This window comes from Rhinolophus sinicus, linkage group LG03, assembly GCF_036562045.2.
Source record: "Rhinolophus sinicus isolate RSC01 linkage group LG03, ASM3656204v1, whole genome shotgun sequence".
NCBI classification, from domain to species: domain Eukaryota; kingdom Metazoa; phylum Chordata; class Mammalia; order Chiroptera; family Rhinolophidae; genus Rhinolophus; species Rhinolophus sinicus.
The window spans coordinates 188,046,578-188,071,010 of NC_133753.1; the positions used below are offsets into that span (position 1 = coordinate 188,046,578).

Consider the following 24,433-nt stretch of genomic DNA (forward strand, 5'->3'; position numbering starts at 1 on the left):
ACACCCACAGTTCTACAAGGTGCACATTCATAGACACAGTAAGTTTTCAGTTTAGCCTCTTCCCAAGATTGACACTGATCCAGCTAACTTTCTAAATAATGTTCACAAAAATTTGAGGCTATTGCTTTAGCCTTGTATCCAAATATATCCAGGAAAATGCCAGATACAGAGCTCTGTTCTCTGAGATGATTATGGAGGAGAAAGGGGTGGCAAAAGAAAACCAATAGTCATTATTACTTCTTTTTAATTGTTTAACTTTATTACTGTTGCACCATTTATACAATTACATATAATTTCAATGCATCCATTGTACATTTTTTGTTTTTTTATTATTTTTTTTTCCATTTTCCAATGAGTGGTGTGTTGGTGTCTGTGACACAGAATGGAAGAAAAACTGGAACTGCAATGAACGCAGACTTTTTTTTTTTTTTTCATTTCCACTGACCAATAAACAGAACTACAGGTGCACCCAACCACGGACATGCATTAACTCGTCATGAGAAATCTAGGGAGGCTAAGTCAGATGAGAGAATGTTTATTACTCCCAAAAATACCTGGGGAGGAAGAATGGAGTATTGGCATCGAGATACATGTGGACAGGCTAAAGTGGGCTGTCTGAAAGTTGGCATTCATCCACAACATTCAAAAAATATCAAAATAAGAAAGGCTAAAAATTAAAAAGAAAACACAGAAAATACTGTTTTCATAAAGATCTGATTGCCTTGGAACAGGCCCGCGGGGCGGCATCAAACGCATCACTCCCAACTCCCCTTGCAGAAGACAAGATACCGGATCTTAGTGGCGGAGGGCATGAAACAGCAGTTCACGTACAAAAGATGTACTGTACTTTCAGACACTGATCTTTAAAATCCAGGACTGAGTGGTAAAGTTGACCAAAGGTATATTAGATATTTCCCCACAAAAATACTATTTGGATTCTCCCTACCCCCTCCCTCCCTTGATGGGACAACATCCTTTTTTTTTTTTTTTTCTCTTGGGCAATACATATCATTACTTCCAATTTGAAACAAGTTAGTACAGGAGAGAGAGAGAGACAGAGAGAGACAGAGAGAGAGAAAAACAGGTTGTTTTTAAGCTGTAATCTTCTTTTCCAGAGGCTGTCCTTGTTACTCTCTCACTGCTACGGTTTGATCGGAATTAGCTGCCGGGGCCTCGGCAGGTTTAACCTCGTCTGCTGGGGCTGCGGGGGCCTGGGCCTTGGGCGTGGAACTGGGTGCTTCCGTGGCTGCCGGGGTCTCCTTGGACGATGGGGCAGCCTCAGTGCTGCTGGGTTTTGAGTCTGAAGCCGGGGCCCCGTCACTTTTCGTTTCCTGCGCGGCAGGAGCTGCGGGAGCCTCAGTCTTTGTGGGTTCCCCTGTCTCCTTGCTCTTGTCATCCACCTTGGAGGCAGCTGCTGGTTCCGCAGGGGCCTCGGCCTCGGAAGCCTTGGGGGCTTCGCCTGCAGCCGGGCCCGAGGCGGCCGCCTGCTCCTGCTCCGCATCCTTCGGGGGTTCCGGCTTCCCCTCGGCGGCTCCCTCCGTCTGCTCGGGCTCTGCCTTCGGAGCGTCTGCCTTGGCCGTGTCTGTGTCTTTCTTGCCTTCCTTGTCTTCCGGCTTGTTGGCAGCGTCCTGGGCATCCTTCTCCGGCTTCTCCTCCTTGCCCTCCTTCACCTCGGCGGTCTCTGCAGCCGCCTGGGCCTCATTTTCCTTCGGGGTTCCCTCCTCTTCCGTCCCTGCTCCTTCAGCCTTCTTGTCTTTCTCCTTGGCCTTCTCGTCATTCACATTGTATCCCTTCTTCTTCTTGCTCAGCTTGCCTCCCATCTTGGAGTTCTGTAACACAGCACAACACAGAACAGAACAAAAAGGAGTCACTTGAGGCTCTAGACTGAACGGCTGTGTCCCCCACACCCAAAGGCTGAAATCCTAACTCCCAGAGTGATGGCATTTGGAGATGGGAGCCTTTGGGAGGTGACTAAGACATGGAGGGGACCCTCCTGGGAGGGATGAGTGCCCTTAGAGAAGAGACCCCACTAGGTTCAGTTGCCCCTTTCTCCATGTGAGGACACAGCAAGAAGACAGCCATCTACCTATCAGGAAGCAGGTCCTCTGCAGACACTGAATCTGCCCACACCTTGATTTTGGACTTTCCAGCCTGCAGAACTATTAGAAATGTATTTCTATTGCTTATAAGTCACTCAGTGTGTGGCGATTTGTTAGAGCAGGGGAAGGGGTGAAGATGCTTGTCAACTACAAAAACTAAAAGAGGCTTCCCTTTGCAAAGTAAAGGCTTCAGAACTCTACTGAACCGTACACTTTCAAATGACTAGCATGGTAAAATTTTTACATGCATTTTGCCACAATTATAAATAAAACAGTGAATCATAATAAGAGCTCAGTTATAGAATGTCTGTCTAATCACAGCACGTTGAGGAAAGAAGCTGAGATCAAAGAATCCGCGATTAAAGACTAAGTTTGCCATTGTCAGGAGAAGTGGAGCAGTACTGGTTTCCTATCAGCCTTCTGAGGTCCGACTCAAACACCAAATATTGAACACGTGTACAAAATGGCAGTGGCAGCCATTTTAGACCTACAGTATAGCTAATAATAGGCTTTATAATCTTAAAATGATCCAGAAAAATGGCATAGCTGTAATAAAGCACAAATTTCAAGAAAATAACCTCAAACTACAAACTCCTTTCAAACTCCATTATTCATATATATGTTCATATAATCACACACATCTTTAAACACCAAAGTTAAGCAGGAGCTGGTATATACTGTTATTAAGTAGAATCAGTTAAAGGAAAATTATCCCCTAAGAAATGAAAAGCATAGTGTTTCCAGTTACATTTAGTTTATTAGTTGTGTCAGACTTGCATTCATTGCTTTGAAGGGTTTTTTTTGGCTTAAAATAAATAGTTCCATAACAATATAAAAGTCTCTGACATTATCAATGTCCTGACTAGAATTCAAACAAGTTCAATGGTCATTAACAGCCTTTTTCACTCAAAGTTAAGTCTTGAACTTATTGGAGGGTGACACTTTGGGCGTAAGAACCTGCTTTTGTATTTGAATCCTGAATTTTTCTCCTCTGCTACCAAAACGTTAATCCAGATAAATAATAATTTATAAATTTATAAATAATAAACTCAGGCCACAACTGTTGCCAGAGCTAAACAGGCATTTCATTTTATTCCCCTTCAAATGCATTTTTATGGCATCATATGAGTGGGAACCCACTGAAATGTCTCTCTCTAGAGGAAAATCAGGTCAGTTGCTTTTTCCTGATGAAACTAGCAGAAATCACATTCCAATATCCTTTTTAGTTCCCACAAATAAGAAAACTCCAATAGAGACAGGAAGAGTTGCCTTGGGACCCAGTGGAGATTATCAAATACAGGTGAGACCATCTGATTTGGTTTCAGGTGAGGGCCCACTCCTGACAGAATTATAAAATACTCCATGACCAGTCATTTTTTTTTTTTAAGTATCATCTATTAGAACAGAAAATTTGCTACTTATTCATTACATTTCTTGAAATCATAATTCACGACAGTGAAATCACCTACACGTATTTTATTTAAAAGCCAGGTATTGGGTAGGAAAGTGCTAATATGAAGAATTTTGACTGAAGTCAAAACTTGTCTCCTCACTCTATATGCTGATTTCCTGTCTGGGATGGCTTTAATAGTTGGGAGAGAAAAAAAAGCAATAAACTGAAAGATGACTGAAATACTAGTTCCTATTCTCAAGAAAGACCTTTATTATGGTATCAAAGAAAGAATTTCTCTTACATATCTTTTTTTAAAAAGGACTGGCTTTTGGTCATAACGCACTGCAGACACCAGCAGGCTGTATTTGACTTAATCTGTGGTTATTTCTCCCTCAGAAGTGGGAACAATCATGTACGGTAAAAATATAAGTAAATATACTTTTATCCTATAAACAATCACAAAGGCAATAAATCAAAATGTAAAGAAATCAACTAGATCAGTATTTTAAATTGTAGTTAGAAATCTTTCATTGAATTCTTAATTAGCCAGTACACATAAATGGTGCATGTCAAACTAATTTCAGATTTCATGTCAAGATAACTAAGAAATAAAAAACCTGACAGGTCCATCTTTAGGATCTTCTTCCAATTCAATAATAGAAACCCATACACCAACTTAGAAATTACAGAATAGACGACAAAGGGTAAATGTAGTGTGCACTGTAAACGTAACATAGGAGTGCCGCTTTCTGACACACACAGCGTGAAATTCTATACAGCTATCCCCAGAGGCTTAAAATCATATTGCTTTACAAACCTAAAATCTACGTTACTAAAATTGGTTTTCTGAAACTCAGTTAAGGCCACTTTCTATTCTTTGTTTTAAGCCCAGTTGTGATTTGTTTCTGGATAGGACATGAACACACATAACCAAGTTGTAAGTAAGAAAGTATGTCTCCATTCCTTTGTTTTTCAAACTCACAGTTAATAAACACTTCTACTTTTTGCTAGTGTTCTTGGATTTGCTAGTATTATAGTAAAGTATCAGAAGGCTTAGAGAATCCAAGAGAACCTTGGCAAAGCAAGGCAGCTGGTTATTTCCCAAGACAATATGGGTGAAAACCTTGCCTACACCCAGGGTTAAATTAAAATTCTAATTTAAAATCTATTAACTGTTTCCTGGGTCTCAGGCACGATCCCAATCCTAGACATGTTACTAAGTTATTTTTATTTAATCTTCTCAACACTACCACAAGGCAGTGAGTATATCATTAGCATCCTCCCCATCTGGAAATTCTAACCAGCTTAGTTCACGGAGCAGTACAATAAGCAAGAGACTGAGCCCAACAAAATTAGGTAAGGCAGGAAGGTACCATCTAGGAGGTCAAAGAGAACTCCACTAAGAAGCAGAAAAACGGGCAGAGCTCTCATCTCAGGAATGTTAGCCCCTGGTCACAGGATGGTACAGATCTGGGGTGACTTAGACTCAAGATGTTGACAAGATAATAAAGAAAATCCAGAAATTCAGGTGTTCTCTGTCCCTAAACTTTTCATTGTCCCACTTGCCAATGGAGCTTTGTATCATGATCCTTCCAAAATCAGAGTGATGGGCATATATTTTAATTATTTTTCTCATTTCTATCACTTCTAATTTTGGAAAAAAATCAACTGGTATAGAAAGTTGGAAGCTGCAACTTTGAAGTTTAAAAAAAAGCAGTTAGGGGGCAAAAAAAAAAAACCCCCAGAAACTAGGAATCCACCCTGAAAGTCACTTAAACCTAAATCTAAGCTAGTGTTTTAAGACATAGGAAGACACAGCCCTACACACCTAGATAGTGTCTAATCAATATTTCAGCCATCAGGTGAGTGCCTTGAAAGATGGCCACATTAGCTGTAAATGAAGATACGAGGTTTCTGGGAGCTATGTTTTACTGTTTCCTCTATTTATTCCTTGAATTAAAACACTAACTAGTCTAGTTGGATGGAGGTGAGGGAGAAAGGGGGACATGTTGGATCAAAAAGAGTTTGAGTAAGAGGAACAACGACAGCACTGTCATCACCAACTTTAAAACTTCAGTCCTTTGAGGCAGGTCTAAGTGATAGCATGCCATCAGGCGTCCCAGAAGAAGCCCTCTAGACTCCTGGGCCATCTAAACAGCTTTCAGGAACCCTTCTGTATCTGAGTGGCAAGCAATATTATTGGTAATTAAATGTTCATCTCAGCCCACATACTGAATTTTTGATGTTTTGATATGCAGATAATCACCACTTATAATAGTCGTTGAATCTTCATTTTGGTAGCATTTTGTTGGTTATATCCATTAGCTAGTGTTGAGCAGTCTGCATAAAAAAAACGCAAGCCCCAGTTATAGCATTGTCCCTCTTCAGAAAATGCAACATGGCATAATGACAGTTTCCAGGAATTAACTATCCCCAAACCATGGGAGATTTGTATGTGCTGTATTCTTCCTGCAATTACTAGTACTCCATGACACCTCCCCCATTCCTTTTCTCATCAGCATCGTTTTACACTTTCGCTACTCTGTCAATGAACAACAAAATTCTGTGACAATTAAAATTCACTGGCAGACATTAACTGATGTGTAAAACAAGAAAAAGAATTTCCCCATATGATCCAAAAGTTACTATGTTTATGACTTCACAAGCTAGTCCTAGTCACATCTTCTGTCTCTGCACTAATAATATCTAGGTATTTTCTATATGGGACAGTTTGAATTATACCAAGCTCTCATTCATTGACAAGTTTCTATTTTGAAAATACAAATTTGGATTAATTAACAATTTAATCTAGAACAAAGAGAATATACTTCTTAAGGATGAAAGCAAACAGATGACAGTGAAGACCCCGAGTCCATAGCAAAACCCAACATGAATGTACAAGAGTGTGTGTCAAAGACTAGAGTATTATTTCTGGTTTGATTGCTGCTTCACGATGTGATCAAGACAAGAAACTGTATCCTTTTGATTTTGTTTCCATCTTACAACCAGAAGAAAACATGTCTGCCTCATAAGGACCCTAAGAATGGATCAATGTTTCTGGATAGTTAAATATGTGGCTGCAGCATATTAACTGTACCCTTGAACAAGCAATTGTCACTCTGAGAATTCAGGGCTGCAAAGGTTCAACAGGTTTATATACAAGGCAACTATTAGGAATTTTAAAAAAGATAACATGTTAGAATGACTCATGAGTTGTAGCTGCAGACAAACTCATCACCAGACAAGTTGGGTTTATAATTACTCAGGCTGAAAAAATCCAAGTTATTGGTCAAACACATTGAGATAAGAGAAAGGAAAAACACTTTTTGATCTTAAGAATTTACACAGATTCTTTTCATAAGGAAACACAATAAATTCAAAAAATATTTTCAATAAGAATAGAGGGAAAAAGTTAAAACATTTGGTTATGTAAAACAATTTCTATTTCCAACAAATGACTGGCCCTTTTCTTTTAAGTGGTCAAAACCTTTATTCTAGAAGAGGAAAATGAAATAAAGGTAATGTAGCCTGTGTGTATTTTTGTTATTCCTACCAGAATGTGCTCAGTCATAATGATTTGCTGTCAGGTTGTATCAATGCCTGATGATAACTTCCATGTTAGACATTGTTCTCAGCGTCTGATTCGATAAAAGCTTCTATTTAGCAATGCAACATCACCAACAATTAGGAAATGAGGATCTTTTGGGGAGAGGAAACTATAGTAAGAATTGCCAAACCATGTCTAAGTTTCTAAAGTATACCTATTATCAAGAGTAAAATTATAGAGAAAACACTTTCAAGAAAATTTATTCCCTTGTCACAATAAAAATGTTCAGCACTGTAAAAATGTATAAGAAATACTTGGAAAAAAGTAAACACACATTCATACTTCTAAAAGGCCATTTTCCCAAAGAAGTTTCGTTAAGATGACTTAGATCTACAAAATCAGAAAACCCTCCAGTACAATAGAACATCCATCACAAGTGACCCCTCCATTTTTCTCCTTCATAAAAGTCCAGGCTAGCTCAACAAAAGCATCCTCAAAGTATCTTTGCAGATCTCTCATCAAAAACCCAACATGTAGAGTGGCCTCAAGATCTTCAGATGTTCAGAAATTATTCTAGAAAGGTAGACTTGATCATAGTGGGGGAAAAAGAACTTTTTTGAACTGAGTACTAATTATAAGCCATGACAGGGAACCTAAGTGAGCAAAAAGCCTACTCTAGTCTAGCCAGAGGGACAAGGAATGCAGAGACAATTAAAATAGGGGTCAGTTAAGTGTCACAAGAGAATGAAAAGCAATAGAGTTTTCATTTGATTTAGGGAATCAGGAAAATGTTTTGTAGAGGTGAAGTTTGTGATGGTAGAAATATCAAAAGTACTTACACACACACAGTACTCACTCTGCCTAGGACTGTCTTACTACTTAGTTTTTACATGTTTAACCCTTTACCTGGCCCATCAATCCTACAAGGAAGGACTTATTGCTATCTCCACTTTATTGTGAGGAAACTAAGGTATGTTGCAGGTAAATAATGTACCCAAGATCATACAGGAAGCAGTCTGTAGATGTGGGGTGAAGCAAAGCACTCTGGCTCATCTTACGTGGTCTATTAACCATCACGATCGAGTGCCTTGAAAGATGGCTAAGCTATCTCTATAGAAGAAGATGGTGAAGTGGGTAGTGTTTATGTCAGAGCAAAAACAGGAAGGGTTCCAGTCAAGATTATCAGAAAACCCTGTTTACATTTAGGAGACAGGTAAGGACTCATTGAGCTGGAGGGAGAGATGACGGAATATCAATCTATAAAATTGCATTATTAATAGGGAGAATGTAGTTAGGTGGCAGAAAGCAGAAAACCAGCTCTTCAAGAAGTTAGAAAGGAAAAAAAAACATATGTCTCAAAAACCAAAAAGAGAGAGAATTTTAGAAAGCAGCTTGATGGAGTTACCTGCTGCTGCAAAAAGGTTAAGAAAGATAAGAACAGGTATGTGCGATTTGATCTGGTAAGGTGCTGTCAACTACTGACCCTGGAGTGACATATGCCTCTCTTTGGAAGGGCTCAAAGAGCATAGGAGGAGCCAGAAAAGAGATCCACAATGGTCGACATTAAAGAGTGCAGGCAAAAATCAAGGCAAAAACTTGCAATTTTGTAAGACTGAGTTTTGTTTCTTTGTTCATAAGGCTTTGGAAGAACTGATACATATGGGAAGGTGGAATGAGACAAAAATAGAGAAATTAAAGTAAAAAGAAGGAAAATAATTAATAGGGCAATGTTTTGGAACACTGAAAAAATATGTCAAAATTAAGCTTGGCCGAGAAGGACACAAAATACAGGTGGGGAAAGGGGAGAACAGAGTGAGGTAAATTCAAAATCCACGGGTTGTTCCCAGACCCAGCATCACTCTCTTTCAAGCGAATATGGTCAAATCCAAATTATTCCAGACCAAAGACTCAATAAGATCTCGCTATAGTAAATGTTAGATCATGTGTCTTTGAAATAGTCCTTTATCTCTCAGTACTTTAGGTCTTTATTTGTCCGCTCATTTATCTTCTCAGTTTCTTTCATATTACAACACTTAGGTGTTCTCAAGTACTTGGAGGAAAAAGATAGACATTTCATAAACCAAAATGTTAAAGAATTAACATAGTAACCACTAAACCTGGGAGGCCTTGTTGTTAAATAATTTGATGTGCAAAAGTAAAGCAAATCTTCTCAATGCATTATAAAAGGGTTTAAGAGATAAGGGAATGCACAGTTGGCATCAGACGTGGGTTTTCAATAAAAATAGAAAAAGGAGCTTACTTCTTAAGAATGCTTTTACTCTCTTTGTTCTTTATTATCTTGTCATGTCTTTAGATAAGCTATCCATCTTTGGCTGTTACTCTGAATCACTACTACTTAACCCTCTTACATTCTGTTGTAGTGTGCTGGGAGTTTTAGCAGTAAAACAAATCTAGTCTCACCTGAACATTGACCAAAAGGCTTTCTTCAGATTTACTCAACATATATCTGACGACCCGGAAACAAAGTTTTTTTTTTTTTATGGTTGTTGGTGCGCGATGGGTGCTTGACAAATATCGCAGACTCATGACACATTTTTAAACATAAAATTATAAACTTGTAAGATGAGTCAATACAACCAGGACTATAAATTGAGTTATGTAAACTCAGCTTGCACTGAGCAGTAGAAATAACTATGCTAAATTATCACTGAAATTTCCATTCCTTTAAATGAAACCCGGCCAGTTCCAGGGATCATCCACGATGACAACTTCTATGGCACCAGGACCCATCACATAAAGACAAGAATGCAGAAATCAATGCAATCATATGGACAAAATAGTTTTAAGTCATTATGTGCATATTGTGGAAACCAATTTTTCAAAGTTTTATCTCCTAATTGATTCTACAAGTTTTAACCATAAAACTGAACTGATGATGCTGCTCTAACTATGGCAGATAACAGTTAAGCTTGTCTTTGAATATAAAGGTTGACTGAATGCAGACCTTATGCACAGGATTTCTTCTCCCTGTTTAAAACATCCTGCCACATACAGCAAACACTATCAGAAAACATGTATTATTCATTCTCATCGATAGTCTAATATGCTTTTAGAGTCTGCTGTGCGCTCACATCGTTATTTATTTGCACTTAATGGGTAGTCCTTTCAAAAACCCTGGTTGCGGCATTCTAACATACGACTTTAAATGAATCACCTGCTCTTTTAGTCAATAAAGCTAGTAAGTGAACCGCAACCAGCTCAGGAAATGCAAACTGCTGAGATGGCTTCTGAACAATTCTTCTCTCCCACAGACCCAGGAAACTAATATGTGTTACACCACAACTAATTTATAACTATCAAGATAGAATTAGAATAAAGCACAAGAAAAAATCTTCTCGCAGTTGAGATATTTTGGCTGCTTATTAATGGACTCGACAGACCATCCCGGGCTTTGAGCCATAACAGACTTGCACAGTGTAACCCACCCGACAAACATTGGCGGCTAAGAAGGGAGGCGGCTCACCTATACCAGGAAAAACTGCAATTTTATTTCCAGTCATTTCCATCTCTGATCATAAAGGGCTAGTTCACACTTTTTATGAACACCTGAAATTGTCACATATTGACATTTTAATGTATCTTTTTTGGCATCAAAAACAAATGCAGGATTTCCATTCCTAAAGCTGTTTCATATTTTAATCATTTTCAAGGAAAACCATCCTAAAATTCTTCATACATATCCTTGATTTTTAAACAAAAAAATATATGCTTTTTTTCCTTGGTGTCATGCGTAGCACAAAAGGGGTTCAGTAAACATTTGCTGAATGAAGAAACATGGATTAAGTCCACAAGTGAATGGTATGTGCTTCCCTATCTTCAAGAGATTACTGTAATGTTGAGTTTAAACAACCCGGTGTAACATTTAATGTCACTTGTAATCCAGCCCCTCCTTACAAATCTGAATATATCTCTTTCTCAGCCAGCATCGCACCCCAGGCTGTCCATGCTCACACTCCCCTCCACACTTTTGCCTCCTTCAAATGAGAGCCTCCTGGCTGCTTCGAGGAAAACACTGAAGGTTGGAGTCTCCCGCTGTGAGTTTTTAACACATAACTGAGGGGTATTCGTTCTTAACCTTGGAACTCCTAGAAAAGAAAGACTTGATGTCTTTTATGTCCAGACCCCGTAGGGTAAAACTCCATACATACCTTTTCAATGAATGAATGGACAGGGATGAATTTTAATTGAAGCAACTAGAATGAGGAGCTTGTTCATAATGCAGATTAGGGTTCTCTTTCCAGAGATTAATTAGTGGGCATAGAGTGGGGCCTAAGCATCTATTTTTTAACAAGTAGACCAGATAAAGCTGAGGCTGTTGGCTTAGCGGCCACTCTTTGAGAAATACAGACACATGGAGTTTGCAGGGACACTGAGTCAGTTAATGCTTTTGCATCATCTGTAAAAACTGAAACATGATAATCTCCTAAACCAATGTGATTACTGGTGGTTACAAAGTTGAAAACAAGCAGGGAAGAACACCTAGCTTTCAGGGTGGAACCTGGAGGTAAGGGTGGACAAAACAGGGGTCGCCAACCCCAGTGAAATCTCAACTACTGAGCCATTTTGTCTCTGAGTTCTCTTTGCTACTAGAATCACAGATACACTTATCAGGGCTTATTCTTCCTCCGATTGGGAAATAACCAAGTAGATTAGAGAATTTAAATGGAGTTGAAGGGTCTTTGAATTTTAGGTTTTGTGTTGCTGAATTTGGGTCTAGGGCAATGGTGAAGCCCAGGACAGTTACGGCTAAGGCTGTTATCTTTAGATAGTGAGGTACAGTTATTTGAGGTACGGTTATAGGGGTGATGGTGTTAGTGATGAAGAATCCAGCAAAGACGCTCCCGATGAGAAGGCGTTTGATGGAGTTGTTTAGGTAGGGATTGTCTTCAGCCAACCACCCCCACCATCCCGCTATACCCTCCGCACCTCTCTCCATCCCAGCCCCCATCCTAGTGCCACTGTTTAGCCAAGGAAGGGGCACCACACAAGCAGCCCGCACAGAAGAGCAAGTCTCCGGACCAAAAAGCAGTTTTACCTGCTGCAGACAAGCCCCCATGCGTGTACACCAGGCCTCGGGAGGCCCCTTGTTCCCCCAGCAACTTCAGCCACCGGTGGGGAAACACACTACAGTGACTAGTCAACCTCTATAAACTCCCTTTCTATATAACATGAGGCTACAATTGTAGTTCAAAGTTTAGAGCCCTCCCTATGAGACAATACTGTTTTCAGAAGCATCCATTTTGCGTAATTAAGAGTTCACATTTCAGAAAACAGGTTTTTCTCTTTTAGTTCAAATGGAACTTTGATGGCTTGCCAATGAGTTTTGAGCCCTGATCCAATATACTCTATGGGAGAAAGCATATGGGCAATGTGGTCAGCCAACCAAGTTCAACTATGTGAACTTGGACAGGGAGTTTAGCCTCAGCACACTCAACCTCGCCGATACAAGAAAAAAGAGGGGGAAGAGGTTGTTAGTAGCAATAGATGTAGTATTTGCTGAAAAGGCTACAGTTCAGCTCATGACACACAGTATGTATTCAGTAAATTTTCGTTGATCTTGCTTTACCTGCGCCATTTCTCAGTCCTCTTAATATGTAATAGAGACTAACTTTGACTTTCAAGATTAAGTAAAAACAGAGGTGGAACAAATTACTGTAAACAGGCAAACAAATGGAAATTGATTCAGTTATAATAATCGCATTCCTTAAATGTTCAAATCCTACATTAAAGACTGTCACATCCATTATGTAACCTGTAGATTTGAAGGGGAAGTAAATGTTACTAATTGGGCAAATTCTCACACTGGTAAGAACAGAGGCCTCGTGATGGGAAAAGACGAACGCCAATCACGCACATCAAATGGCTAAGTGAGCCCAGCATACAGGAAAGAACATCCAGGGAAAACCAAAAGGCAGAATGCTCCTTTAGAGCAATCTCAGGAGAGAGACAGTCTTTTCCAAACTGTATTTCCATCTTACTTGCATTAGGTAAATTGCAAGGCTGTGGCAAAGGGCCACACACAATAATGTGTTTTGCCCATTTTACCTGTTTGGAGTTCAATAATAGTTTAAAATTGGAAATACCAATAAACCTTTTCCCTGAGAAGATTTTATTTTCCATTTACAGCTATTAAATAGTACTTTCAAACATAAAGTAAAGGAAAGAATTACCAGGTATCCTTCTTTAATCTCAGCCTAAAACTCAGGGGAGAAGTCAGCCACTTCTCTCTTTTCTCCTACAGGTTTAGAAGAAGTGAGTCAAGAAAACCGAATCGCCCAAACCCATGAGCACTTTTCTTGGAATCAAGGAGCCACGAGGGGACATGGCATTGCCTTCCAACCCACCTTGGTATTCAGCTTGTTGACCAAGCACTCAATCCCATCCCAACATGTGGCCCTTAGAACCTATTTCATGTCCCAATGGCATCGCTCTCAGCGTGTTCAAGCCACAATAACTCACCTGAATTGCTCTCTTTAGAAAAAGAACTCACACCCTGCATTGTACATGTTTCTGTGAACTTCAATATTTAAACAATATCTGTTAAACTTGGGCTCACCATAACCTCTAGTAGAGGCTTATGTTGAACAAGCCACTTTGAACTCCCCAGGGCTTGGTTATTTCATTTGTTATATAAAAGACTAGAATTGTATTCCTTAAGTCTATCATTTTTAGCCTTTACACAAATGCACAGTAATAAAATGCATATTTAATTAGATTGTATTGAGCACTGAAAAACACTTACACATTTATTTCAGAAATGTCACAAACGTCAGGACACTGTGCCGGACCCAGGGCATCCGGCAGAAAATAAGGTTGATTCTGACCTACCCGTAGACCTTTCAAGTCTACAGTATAGGAAAACTATAGCTCTTAAAAAGGTCAAAAGTAACAGCAAATGCTAGCCTGTGGGCTGGATCCTGAGTGTGGCTTAAACAATTTCAACAAGTTCACTTCAACAGAAAGTCAATTTATTTTGCAAGAGAGCAGAAAATACATAGGCAGGGACCAAAATCTTTCCTAATGAGGCATTCTGGGCTCTCCTTGGATGTCCCTTGTATTTTTTTGTGCACTGTCTGAAATGAGGACCAAGGGGGGAGCTGCTAAAAGTGAGGTGCTGAATGGCAAGGACAGAAAGTCACGCTGATACCAGACAAGTGAGGAGCACGTGAAACCCCAGATGTCAATAGACACCTCAAGGTTCACTCGATCAGGCACAAATTCCTTCTGCTTAGTAGACCAAGGGTCATATCCTACGTGCCCACACCGTGTCTCCTGCATGTGGATGTCTGGCATTTACTGTCTGTAAACATCCTCTGATCTATAGGACATTGCTAACTGGAATCTACCAGTGACAGCGTGAGTCTTAAGCAATCCTGGAGTTGTATCAGACACATTAGAGGAGAGGCACACTGTCTTACTGAGAAAGACAAGGCAAACATATTGCCCATTTTAAACAGAAGGTGGAAATGAGATCTGTATTTAATATGACACAGTTTATCTGACTTCCATAAGCCGGCAACATTCAGCCTCAGTAAGGATTCTGAGGGTTCCACTGCTCACTCCCGCCACCAACCTTGCTCTCCCACAACTTCCTACCCTGTAACACCCTCAGCGGTAGTGGGTTACAAATTACAACATTTCCTGATTGACACTAGGCATCAGAGTGAGGCAAGAGATTTCAAAACACAGCTGCCTCAGACTGGCACAGGTACCACAGATTCCATGACTCTTGGATGTAAGGAGAGTGTAGAATGAAAGCTTGGAAGGTAATACTATGCTCTGACTCATGAGTCTGGTTTTTTTGTTTGTTTGTTTGTTTGTTTGTTTGTTTTTCATGAGTGTTTTAATGGGGAAAATCCTAGTGAACTTTTTGTAATATTAAGTGGGTAAATTATTTTACTCTGTCATTACCATGACACCTAAAACAGATTAAGTTGAATCAAAGGGGGGGAGAATCTTTGTGAGAACAGCATCCCCTAGCTCGTGTGACTGTACACCTGTCACTTATGTCTCTGGACCTACATAGTTTTTCTAGAAAACAAAGGGATTGAGCCATTTCATCTCAAAAATTTCATGTGTCTAAAACACTACTACAATAAATACCAACAAATACAGAAAAATGTGAATGTCCCAAACTGTTTATATGTTTGCAACAATGGGTTCAAATAAATACATCAATAGATATGTTGCTGGTTAGAATAAATTATCATGTAACATAAAGAAAAATCAAAGCTATACCTTCAGTCAGTTGGAAGGCTAAAAAGAAGCAGAGGGTAAACTGAAATTACCTAAGACCACCCATAAAAGAGGGAGCATTTATTAAGATAAAGATCAGTCTTAAAACATTGTTCTTCCTTTGTGTCAGCTGAATAGGCTGTCCAACGTACTATCTGCTGAAATAAGGACATCCAACATCAACGGTCCTTTAGGATTTATTCTCTCCATTTTTATATTGGACCTCTTCCTGATATAATCCTACAATGTCTTAGCGAGCACTACCATGCCTGGTATATGGTAAAAGTTCTTTATTCTAGATCACATGATTCATTCACATTTAATGATGACTCAGACATGGGGTCTAAAGTTCTTATTGAATTAAAATCTGAGAAATAAATAAAGTTATTCAAAACTATCATTGAGTTCTTCATTGCACCGAAGATCCATCGCAAAATGGAGCTTTTTATCAACTTAGCTAGCTTTCCTTATTCACACAGATGTATTCCATTTATAACATAGCTTTGAAAGTAGGCTATCCTAAAATTCAAACCATCCTCCCAGTCAGGCAAAATTGTCTTTTTACTTGGAATTAGTGAAACTTGACTGTTGTAGGCAATTATAATAGATTTTTAGAATCCCCCAAACCCAGTCAAGTCCTCTCAGCTCCCCCAGTCACTCTAAATTCAGACCTTTTGCTCCAGCAGAACCATTTTATTTCCTGCAAGTCAGGAGGAGGCTAAAGGTCAAACAGATAAACAGCTCAATAGCAGTGAGAGGTCCATTTGCGAAAGGTGCATCCTGTATTACTATAATGTCTACAGCCTCTCTGGGAGGGTAGGGGCGCTTCTAAATGAATAAAGGAGGAATTACAATTATTTTAGCATAAGTTTATTTTTCTTTTTTTTTTAACAAACGACATAAAAATTATTTATATTCAGCATATGTAAAAAGTTCCTACAAGTAAATAAGAAAAAGACAAAAAAAAAAAAAAATAGTCATAAAATGGGCAAAGGTTACATACAGGCAATTTAAAAAAGGGAAATCTGAATGGCCAATTAGCATATGACTAGCAATGCTCGACCTCATTAATCATTTTTTAAAAATTAGTTACTTAATATTATTTTATATTCATTTCAGGTGTCAGCATAATGGTTGGACATTTACATAATTTACAAAGTGATCTCCCTGATAAGTCTAGTACCCACATGATCCCATACGTAGTTATTATATTATTGACTATATTCCCTATGCTATACAAAAACTTCTTTTTCAATACAAATGAAGACTTACTGCTTAAAAGAATACAGAACCTGCTTATGATTCTTTTACTACTTAATTATGCTTATTTGTCATCTTTAGCACTTATTTGTACACAAGATACAAAAGTCCTCCTGTTTTGTCCCTTTATGAGAAAAAGGCATTTCCCTTAAAAATCCAGTGTAGTTCCTATTACCAAAAACTCAACTCTGGTACAAAAGCAGACTTGCAATTTGAACATATCGGAAAACGACCAACATGCAAAGTCCACTTACAGTGCTTTTCTAAGATCAGTATGTGCATTTACATAATACAAATGAAAAACACCAGATAAAGTCACTAAAGGTGAAGGATTTTTTTGTTTCATAAAACCTGCTGAATGTGCTAGTGGTCATCATCGGTAAGTAAGATGCACGAAACTTCTTAATGATGCAAGTATCTAAGCTTTCTGTCGGCCACAGGTTCCAGGCTGTAACCCCACAGATGTCGGGGTGCACATTCATGGTGATCAAAGCAAACCAACAGCTCAGTTTGGATATCAAGACTCTCCATGATTTGAGAGTTGATTCAAAAGATATGGATTATTTTTAGACATTTGGGAGAAGCTTGATAACTCAGAATTCCATCCAGACGACACAGGGGAAAATAAAAAAATTTCGTATTTTGCATCTGTTCTCCCAAAACGATCATTACACTTACACAAGAATATAGCTGAGCCACTGTTAAAAACAAAATTAACTAGATGCTTTGAGTTCTGAAAATGAAAAAAAAAATGAATCTCTTCATAATTTTGTCGCATGATTTTACTTGCAGGATTAAAAGCAGAAATTCTGGAATTTAGCTTGCTTCAGGAGCAGGGGTGTCGGCAAACTGGACCTCCAGCTTTTGTTTTTGAAAACGAAGTTTAATTGGAACACAGCCAGGCCCCTTCATTTACATAATGCAGCTGCTTTCATGCTGCAAAAGCAGTTGTGACAGACACCGTCTGGCTGGCAAAGCCTAACCTATCTACTATCTGGTCCTTCAGGAAAAAGTATGCTGACCCCAGTCTAGAATCTTAGATGAACAAACTTTAACCAGTGACTCAGTTCCCACCATCAGATGAGAGTGGGATTCAAATCTAAAAGATTCTGCACGTCTTAACCAGGCTCTTTCTGGTTTGCAATAGCATTATCAGTAAAGAAGAATATCACTTGGGAATGTTTTAAGATGGGGAACAAGATAGTCTTTTGTTTACTCTCATGACTTACTCCATGTATTCTGACTTCCTGAAAGGAAAGAGACTTAGGTTGTAGTATCAGGCAGCGCTTACCAGATCAAAAACTCTGGACAAAAATTCTGGATAAGTCACTGCACCTCTCAGGAGACCTGATGCCACAGCACAATATCCAGACCAGGAACAAAAAATTTGCTTGTGTTCCAAGCCAGGGTTCCAGCTTATTCTGCTGCATGGCAGAGAGTGAGTTGCCTAACCTGGGCCTGTTTTCTTTCTTTCCTTTTTTTTTTTTTTCATAAGCATAAAATGGGGATAATAATAACTTCATGTGAGAGAGAATTTATAACAATTCAGTAAGACAATAAAGACTTCAACGGTCCTCTTGTGCAGACAGCTGGTCTTGTGGTGCCCTTCAGATTATACATACCATGCCTGGCTTTCTCTGAAGTCATTTTTGCGACACTTCCATAATGTCAACAGTAGTCCACTGGTGAAAGTGAGGCTAAAGAAAACACAGCTGTCATTTCCCTTTAACTTTCCTTGCACCTGTCTTTCTCATCTTCAATCCCAACCTAAACTCACTCTTCTGTCCATGATTTCCTTCAAAAGTTCGTGGGGGTGTCAGCCTTCGGTCCTCATCAATTCAGTCGTCTTGCTTCTCTTGGGAGATTTGCCCACTTGCACATTTTCAAGAGCCTCCAGGGATGCTGATGATTCCCTGGTCTAGCCTCTAAAGCTTACTGAGTGTTACTTCCTAAGCTTCAGACACATGTACACAGTGGCATATAACTGACAGTTGTCCTTTGGTACTTCAAACCTTAGATTTTTCCCAAGGGAGCTCACTGCTACCTTTCCTACCTGCCTAAACCTATTCCTTTTCCTGTATCCCCATCCAAGAGACTAGACCCACTGTCCACTCCATTGCCTAGGCAGAAATATGGGGGTCTTTATAGACCAACATGCCCCCGCACGACCTCTCTAATCCAATTGCTTATGTCTTTCTGCCAATTAAAATCTTCATAACTCCACTGCTAAATGCTGACAAACAAACATGATCTAAAGTGTTGTATATGCTTCTGAAGAAAGATGGCTTGGAGCTCCAGCAGCCATTTTGAACCTTGAGGGCAGAAATCAACAATGAGAATGGAATTGCTAAAAGATAGGAGCCTAGTGTCTTGAAAACACCACTTAACTGCCACATCAGCCCTGGAGCCCATTTCTGGAATTTTCTGTAAAAGAGAATTAAACTTCTCTCTCATGTAAGCCATTAAAATTTTGGATTTTCTGTTCTATCTATGCAGCAAAATCTAATTCTAACAGAGAGTACATTTCTCAAAACCACTCTTCAAGCACCAAAAGTTCAGGTTAAAATATCTTAATATATTTGGCAATAAATCATTCTATGATTTCCCCCACCCCCACGATTATTAATCTTCAGGTTATGATACCACTGGAAAATACCAAGTCTTCTCAGTGCATTTTCCACATAAACTACTACTGATGCTGTAAAAAAGAAATAGTAGCAAAGAATTAGGTTGATTTTTTGATACTTACTATAAAGTCAGCGCAGCTAATCTCAGAAAACAGACAAGTTAATCAAAGAACACACTTTCTACAAAGTACAACGTTTTTATAAAAAGCAAAGTGACTTTTTGTAGTCAAGTAGAACATACTCAAATTAAAAGAGGTGCAATTTAGTACAAGCAGACAAAGCAGCTCCAGCAAGACTTAGCAATTTAAAACAAAAAGGAACCCTGAAAACACATTCAAATGAGAAGCCTTCGGGATGGTCAAGAAGCAAGCCTTCGGGATGGCAGATCAAGTTGTGTGCTAAAGAAAACTCAATGACGTAGGAAGCCCAAAGCAAGCAAAGATATAAAAATGTTAGTATATGAAAGAAGAGCCATTCCTAGAAAACATGTGAGTCTACACTGAAGTTTAAAAGGGAAAAGAGGCTGTGTGTGCAGAAAGTGATTTAAGGTTGGGTTAGAAAAATGTATGGTGGGAAACTGCCTTAGCATTCATAGAATGGGATGGAAGGGTCTCATGGAAGTAATACCGTGTTTCCTTGAAAATAAGACCTAACTGGAAAATAAGCCGTAGAATGATTTTTCCGGATGCTCATCATACAAAATAAGCCCTAATGCGTCTTTTGGAGCAAAAATTACTATAAGACCTGGTCTTATTTTCAGGTAGGGCTTATTTTATATGACGACATCCTGAAAAATCATGCTAGGGCTTATTTTCAGGTTAGGTCTTATTTTCGGGGAAACGCAGTAACTGAATTTGGCTTTTCAAATTCTCAGGCAGATACTCCCGTTCATCTAGACTTCTGCTAGCCTCACAGCCCAGGAGGTAATCACCTTGCTCTGAACATTCCAACTCAAGGAGATAACAGCTCAGATTTGCTGCTGCAGTTTGCACAGAAGAGGAGCCAGTGGCTCCTCACCTTTGACCACATTTTTTCCTGAGTTAAAAACAAGGCTTTGGAAAGACTGACATTTACTGCACCCCACCCAGGTCTGACCCACCCAATGGAAGGCCAGCAACAGGGATGGTTCCTGAGACAGGCCCAGCAGGCACAGGGCAAGGGTGTCTGAGCTCACAAGGGCCCTGGAAGGCCTGTAAGCTTGAAATCTCCAAGAAATAAAATTGTCTCCAAAATACAAAAGACCTCCAGATTTAATGGAGTGTTTAAGTGTTGCTATAGACCGAATGTTTGTGCCCCTATGTCCCCCAAATTCATATGCTGAAACCTAATCCCCAATATGAGGGTATGTGGAGGTGGGGCCTTTCTGAGGTGTTAGGTTATGAGGGCAGAGCCTTGATGAATGGGATTAGCCCTCTAATGAAACAGGCCCCAGAGAGCTTGAAAGAACACTTCCGGTGTCTGAACTTGGCTCTATTATTCCTCAAGTTTTTGCCATGAGAATGTTCAATTGTAGAAAGCACGTGGGACCGCCCTTATGGTGATCACTACCAAAGCCCACCACACCCCAGACTAACGCAACTCGAGCTGAAGCAGATTTTTTTTAATGCTACTGCTGAAGTGACCTCCCATTTAAACTCATGCAGCAGAGTCACCTAGAGAATTAATGTCACATATGCAACCGAGGCACGAAATAAATTTTCGTTACACAATCCTTACCCAGCACACAGAGCAACAGCATATGATGAAAAAACAATCTTTTATTTTAAAGTATGGCGGAATTATTTTCACATCAAGTCAATAGATGTAGGTCACAACAGAGGCTGCTGTGACACTCACACTTATCGGTCACTTTCTTCAGGTCATAGTCATTGGATGTGAAGTTGGTCCTTTGATCCCAATAGTTTACAAACAACGACGAAATTGAAGTGTGTGCCAGAGAGATTGTTTGTTACACTTAGAGCTAAAGTGAGAATGCTGATAATAGGACTACAGGCAAACATCTAAAATAGATTTACAAGAATACTGACTAGCATGAAACCATCTGTTCACCATCCCAGATCTGGCATATTGGTGTGTTTGAACTGAAATCATCATAAGCAACTGGGAACAAGACAAAGGAAGCCTCGTGACCCTGGGGCTATCGACCAGTCTATGCTTAAGATAGCTCCCTGGTGGCCCAGATGCAAAGAGAATCACCCCTTCTGGGATCACGTATGCCCCCTTTCTGGAAACAGTGAAAGCTGCTAAAGAGACCACAAAATGCTAGATATTTTCCAAATCCTCTGCAATACACATACACTTATCCAATTCTCATAACATGAAGTTCACCAGTTCTTTTTTTTTTTTTTTTTTGAGGTGTAATCACTTTTTTTCAGGTTTTTTAGAGCAACAGGATAGATTAATACCTGTCTTTCCAAGTTAAGACCTAAGACTGTTTCCACAACTTCAAATAAGAAACTCCTTGAAGTACAAGGATACTCTGAATTATCTTAAACCATCAATAAAAAGTAAAATATAAATTTTTATTTAGAATTAAAACACATACTTAAGTATCACAAACACAGTATCAAGAACTATATCTCTAATTTGGAGTGAGCACTTGTTTGCACAATTACAACATGGGGACAAACCCAGGAGAGGAGAGCAGGCCTGGTATTTGCACGCACAGGGCAATTGGTCATACCACTCTCACGAAGTGCAACACACGAAGACCGTGTTTCCCCGAAAATAAGACTGGGTCTTATATTAACGTTTGCTCCAAAAGACACATTAGGGCCTATTTTCAGGGGATGTCTTATTATTTCATGTACAACAATCTACATTTATTCAAATATAGTCATGTCATCTTCTTCTGGAACCTTGTCATAACATACTAATTGCGTCCATCTGGCTGACGATCTTAACTGGGGCTCATTTTCGGGGAATCACAAGAGATTGTGGTCTGTGGGTGGCAGCAAAGTTAAGGGAAGCCCACCCATTCTTTTAAGTTAAACCTGGGACATATCGAAGTGCTGTGCTTGTTTCCTGCCACTGTCTGATCCTGAAAGAGATCCAGTTTCTTAAATTTGACTGAGGGGTTATTCCATCAAAGGCAGACTTAAGTGCGGGCCCAGGAACTTCACATTGGCCACATCAAAGGTGATCCCCAACCACCGGGACTGTTTGAAGAAGCAGCATTCCTGTTAAGTGACTGTTCTGGATCAGTCTCAAAAGCCTGCAAGTATACGGAGCACACAACCATTGGGCAGTCTGGTATTCTACTGATTTCTTCCCTAGTTGAAGGAACACACAATAACATTTATGTTTCTCTGTCTTCTAAACCAAATGAAAATGTCACAATCACATCACATAATTGTATGTATGAAACCTGGATCCATGTCATTTGTGGAGTCTGTAGAGCACTTTCTCACACTGTGGGCCCCCAACCAAAGGCCTCTCAGATCCAGAGGCCACTACTTTGTATGTTCAGAACTTTAATCCAAGTAAGAATCCAACATTCAGAAATCCAAATGACTTTTAAAAGATGAACACCACTTTCAAAAATGCCACATGACCTTTTTATAAGGGGATACAAAATGACTAATAGAAGACAGGGCAATTGTCCTCAGTGGTCACAACCAACGAGTTCAAAGTCCCAGGGGCTCAGAGGGAGAAAAATGCAACTTTTGAAAAAGGACACGTTACAGAAGGTCTGTAAAGCAAATTGGAAAATGGACAATTAGGGAATTAGGCTCCTCCTTCAGATTTCGCCAAGTCACAAATATCCTTATAAACCTGTATCTAGTTACTGAGATGTGATTAGATCCAAGCATAGCACCATTTCTCTAATAATAAGTTGTATTTAACAGCATTGAAATTAAATAGCAATAACTGAAATATAACCAGGACCCCATTCTAAATCGAAAAATCCCTCTCCAGTTCACTAGCCTGCATGTAGATTAGCCCATGGCTCATGAGTTTCTTTCTCTCCCGCCCACTTAACAAGAATATGCCTTGGAGAGCTGCAGATTGGAACCACGGCACAGCTCTATTAGTATTCATGCTCTGATGAAACACCAGTCCCACCGGCTTCCTACTGCCACCACGGAGGCTCAGTTTTCAACCTAGTTTTCAGGATGTCATGACTCCTATGATATAGAAACTCTACCTTTCCAAAGGTCTTTTACAGGGACTGTTCTGCTTTCACCAAGACAATCGAGACTGTCCTTTGAAGAGGCTAGGCCCATCGGCCCATCCTCAAAGGTGGGACAAGTTGTGGCTATTACTTCCAGTGAAAAGACCTTCTCCAAACACCTTTGAGTATGATGGGGCTATACCATGAAGCCATCTCCAATGCTTACAGAAAATTCTAGAAAAATTCTAGAATTTCTTTTCTAGAGTCCTCTTGACATTTTTCCTCTGTCCATACATTTCATTGATATTATTCAACTTCTCAGTAATTTACTACTGAGCCCCAGTGTTACGTTTTGACTCCATGAAAGTGAACACAGAAGCTCAAACATCACACATGGTTCTAAATCCTGGTATTTCCATTTAATACCTGAGTTATCTGAGCAATACTTTCATTCACTCTCTTCTTCTATCTCTCCTTTTTCTCTTCTTCCTTCCCTTATCCCTTTCTCTATTTTTGTCTTCTCCCACCCCAGCAAGTTTTCTCTGTATTTTTTAAAAGTGAGAAAACAGTAAAGACCAAGAAAAGGCTCTGCCTAGAGGGAAAAAAATTATATAACTTTTCTTTGCAGAGCTGGTAATTTTTAAAGGCCTATAAAATGTATTCAGAATCTCACATATTCAACTGCTGGGGTGAGAATGTTTACAAAAGCAATGAATTAATAATTGAGGCAAAGTGGTATTGATAGATTTCCATAGATTTATATACAAATACCATATATTTGGCAGTTAGATTTAACATTTATAAAATGTTTAACCAAAGAGTGTTAATGAAATGTGCAGCTCCAGAGACAAAATAGTATCAATAATGATAAAATAAACTTAATCTTCAAAAATGAGAGCAAAAAATAATTTTAAAGAAATCAAATATTAATTTGAAAATAATGTTCATACTTTTTAAGTGTTCAATTTAAAAACAATTTAATATAATGTATTTGATAGCCACTACAGGAAAAAAATGTCTTCTCCCAACATTGATATTTAATTATCTTTTTTAAAAACTATGATTATAGTATCTTCAATGCACATAAACACAAACATAAATTCAATGCCCATTCCATCTACCAAGCCCCATTTAGGT

The 24,433-nt window shown here is 39.2% G+C and overlaps 1 protein-coding gene across 2 annotated transcripts in view; it reads right to left on the reverse strand.

The window, feature by feature from the left end:
* Positions 1–237: 237 nt before the first annotated feature.
* BASP1 (brain abundant membrane attached signal protein 1) overlaps positions 238–24,433 on the reverse strand; it is a 48,383-nt gene continuing 24,187 nt past the window's right edge. For both annotated transcript variants that reach the window (XM_019739659.2, XM_019739658.2), the window contains exon 2: positions 238–1,829. In XM_019739659.2, coding sequence (XP_019595218.1) covers positions 1,128–1,820 — 693 coding nt within the window. In that variant the 5' untranslated portion in view covers positions 1,821–1,829 and the 3' untranslated portion in view covers positions 238–1,127. The remainder of the gene's footprint in view (positions 1,830–24,433) is intronic.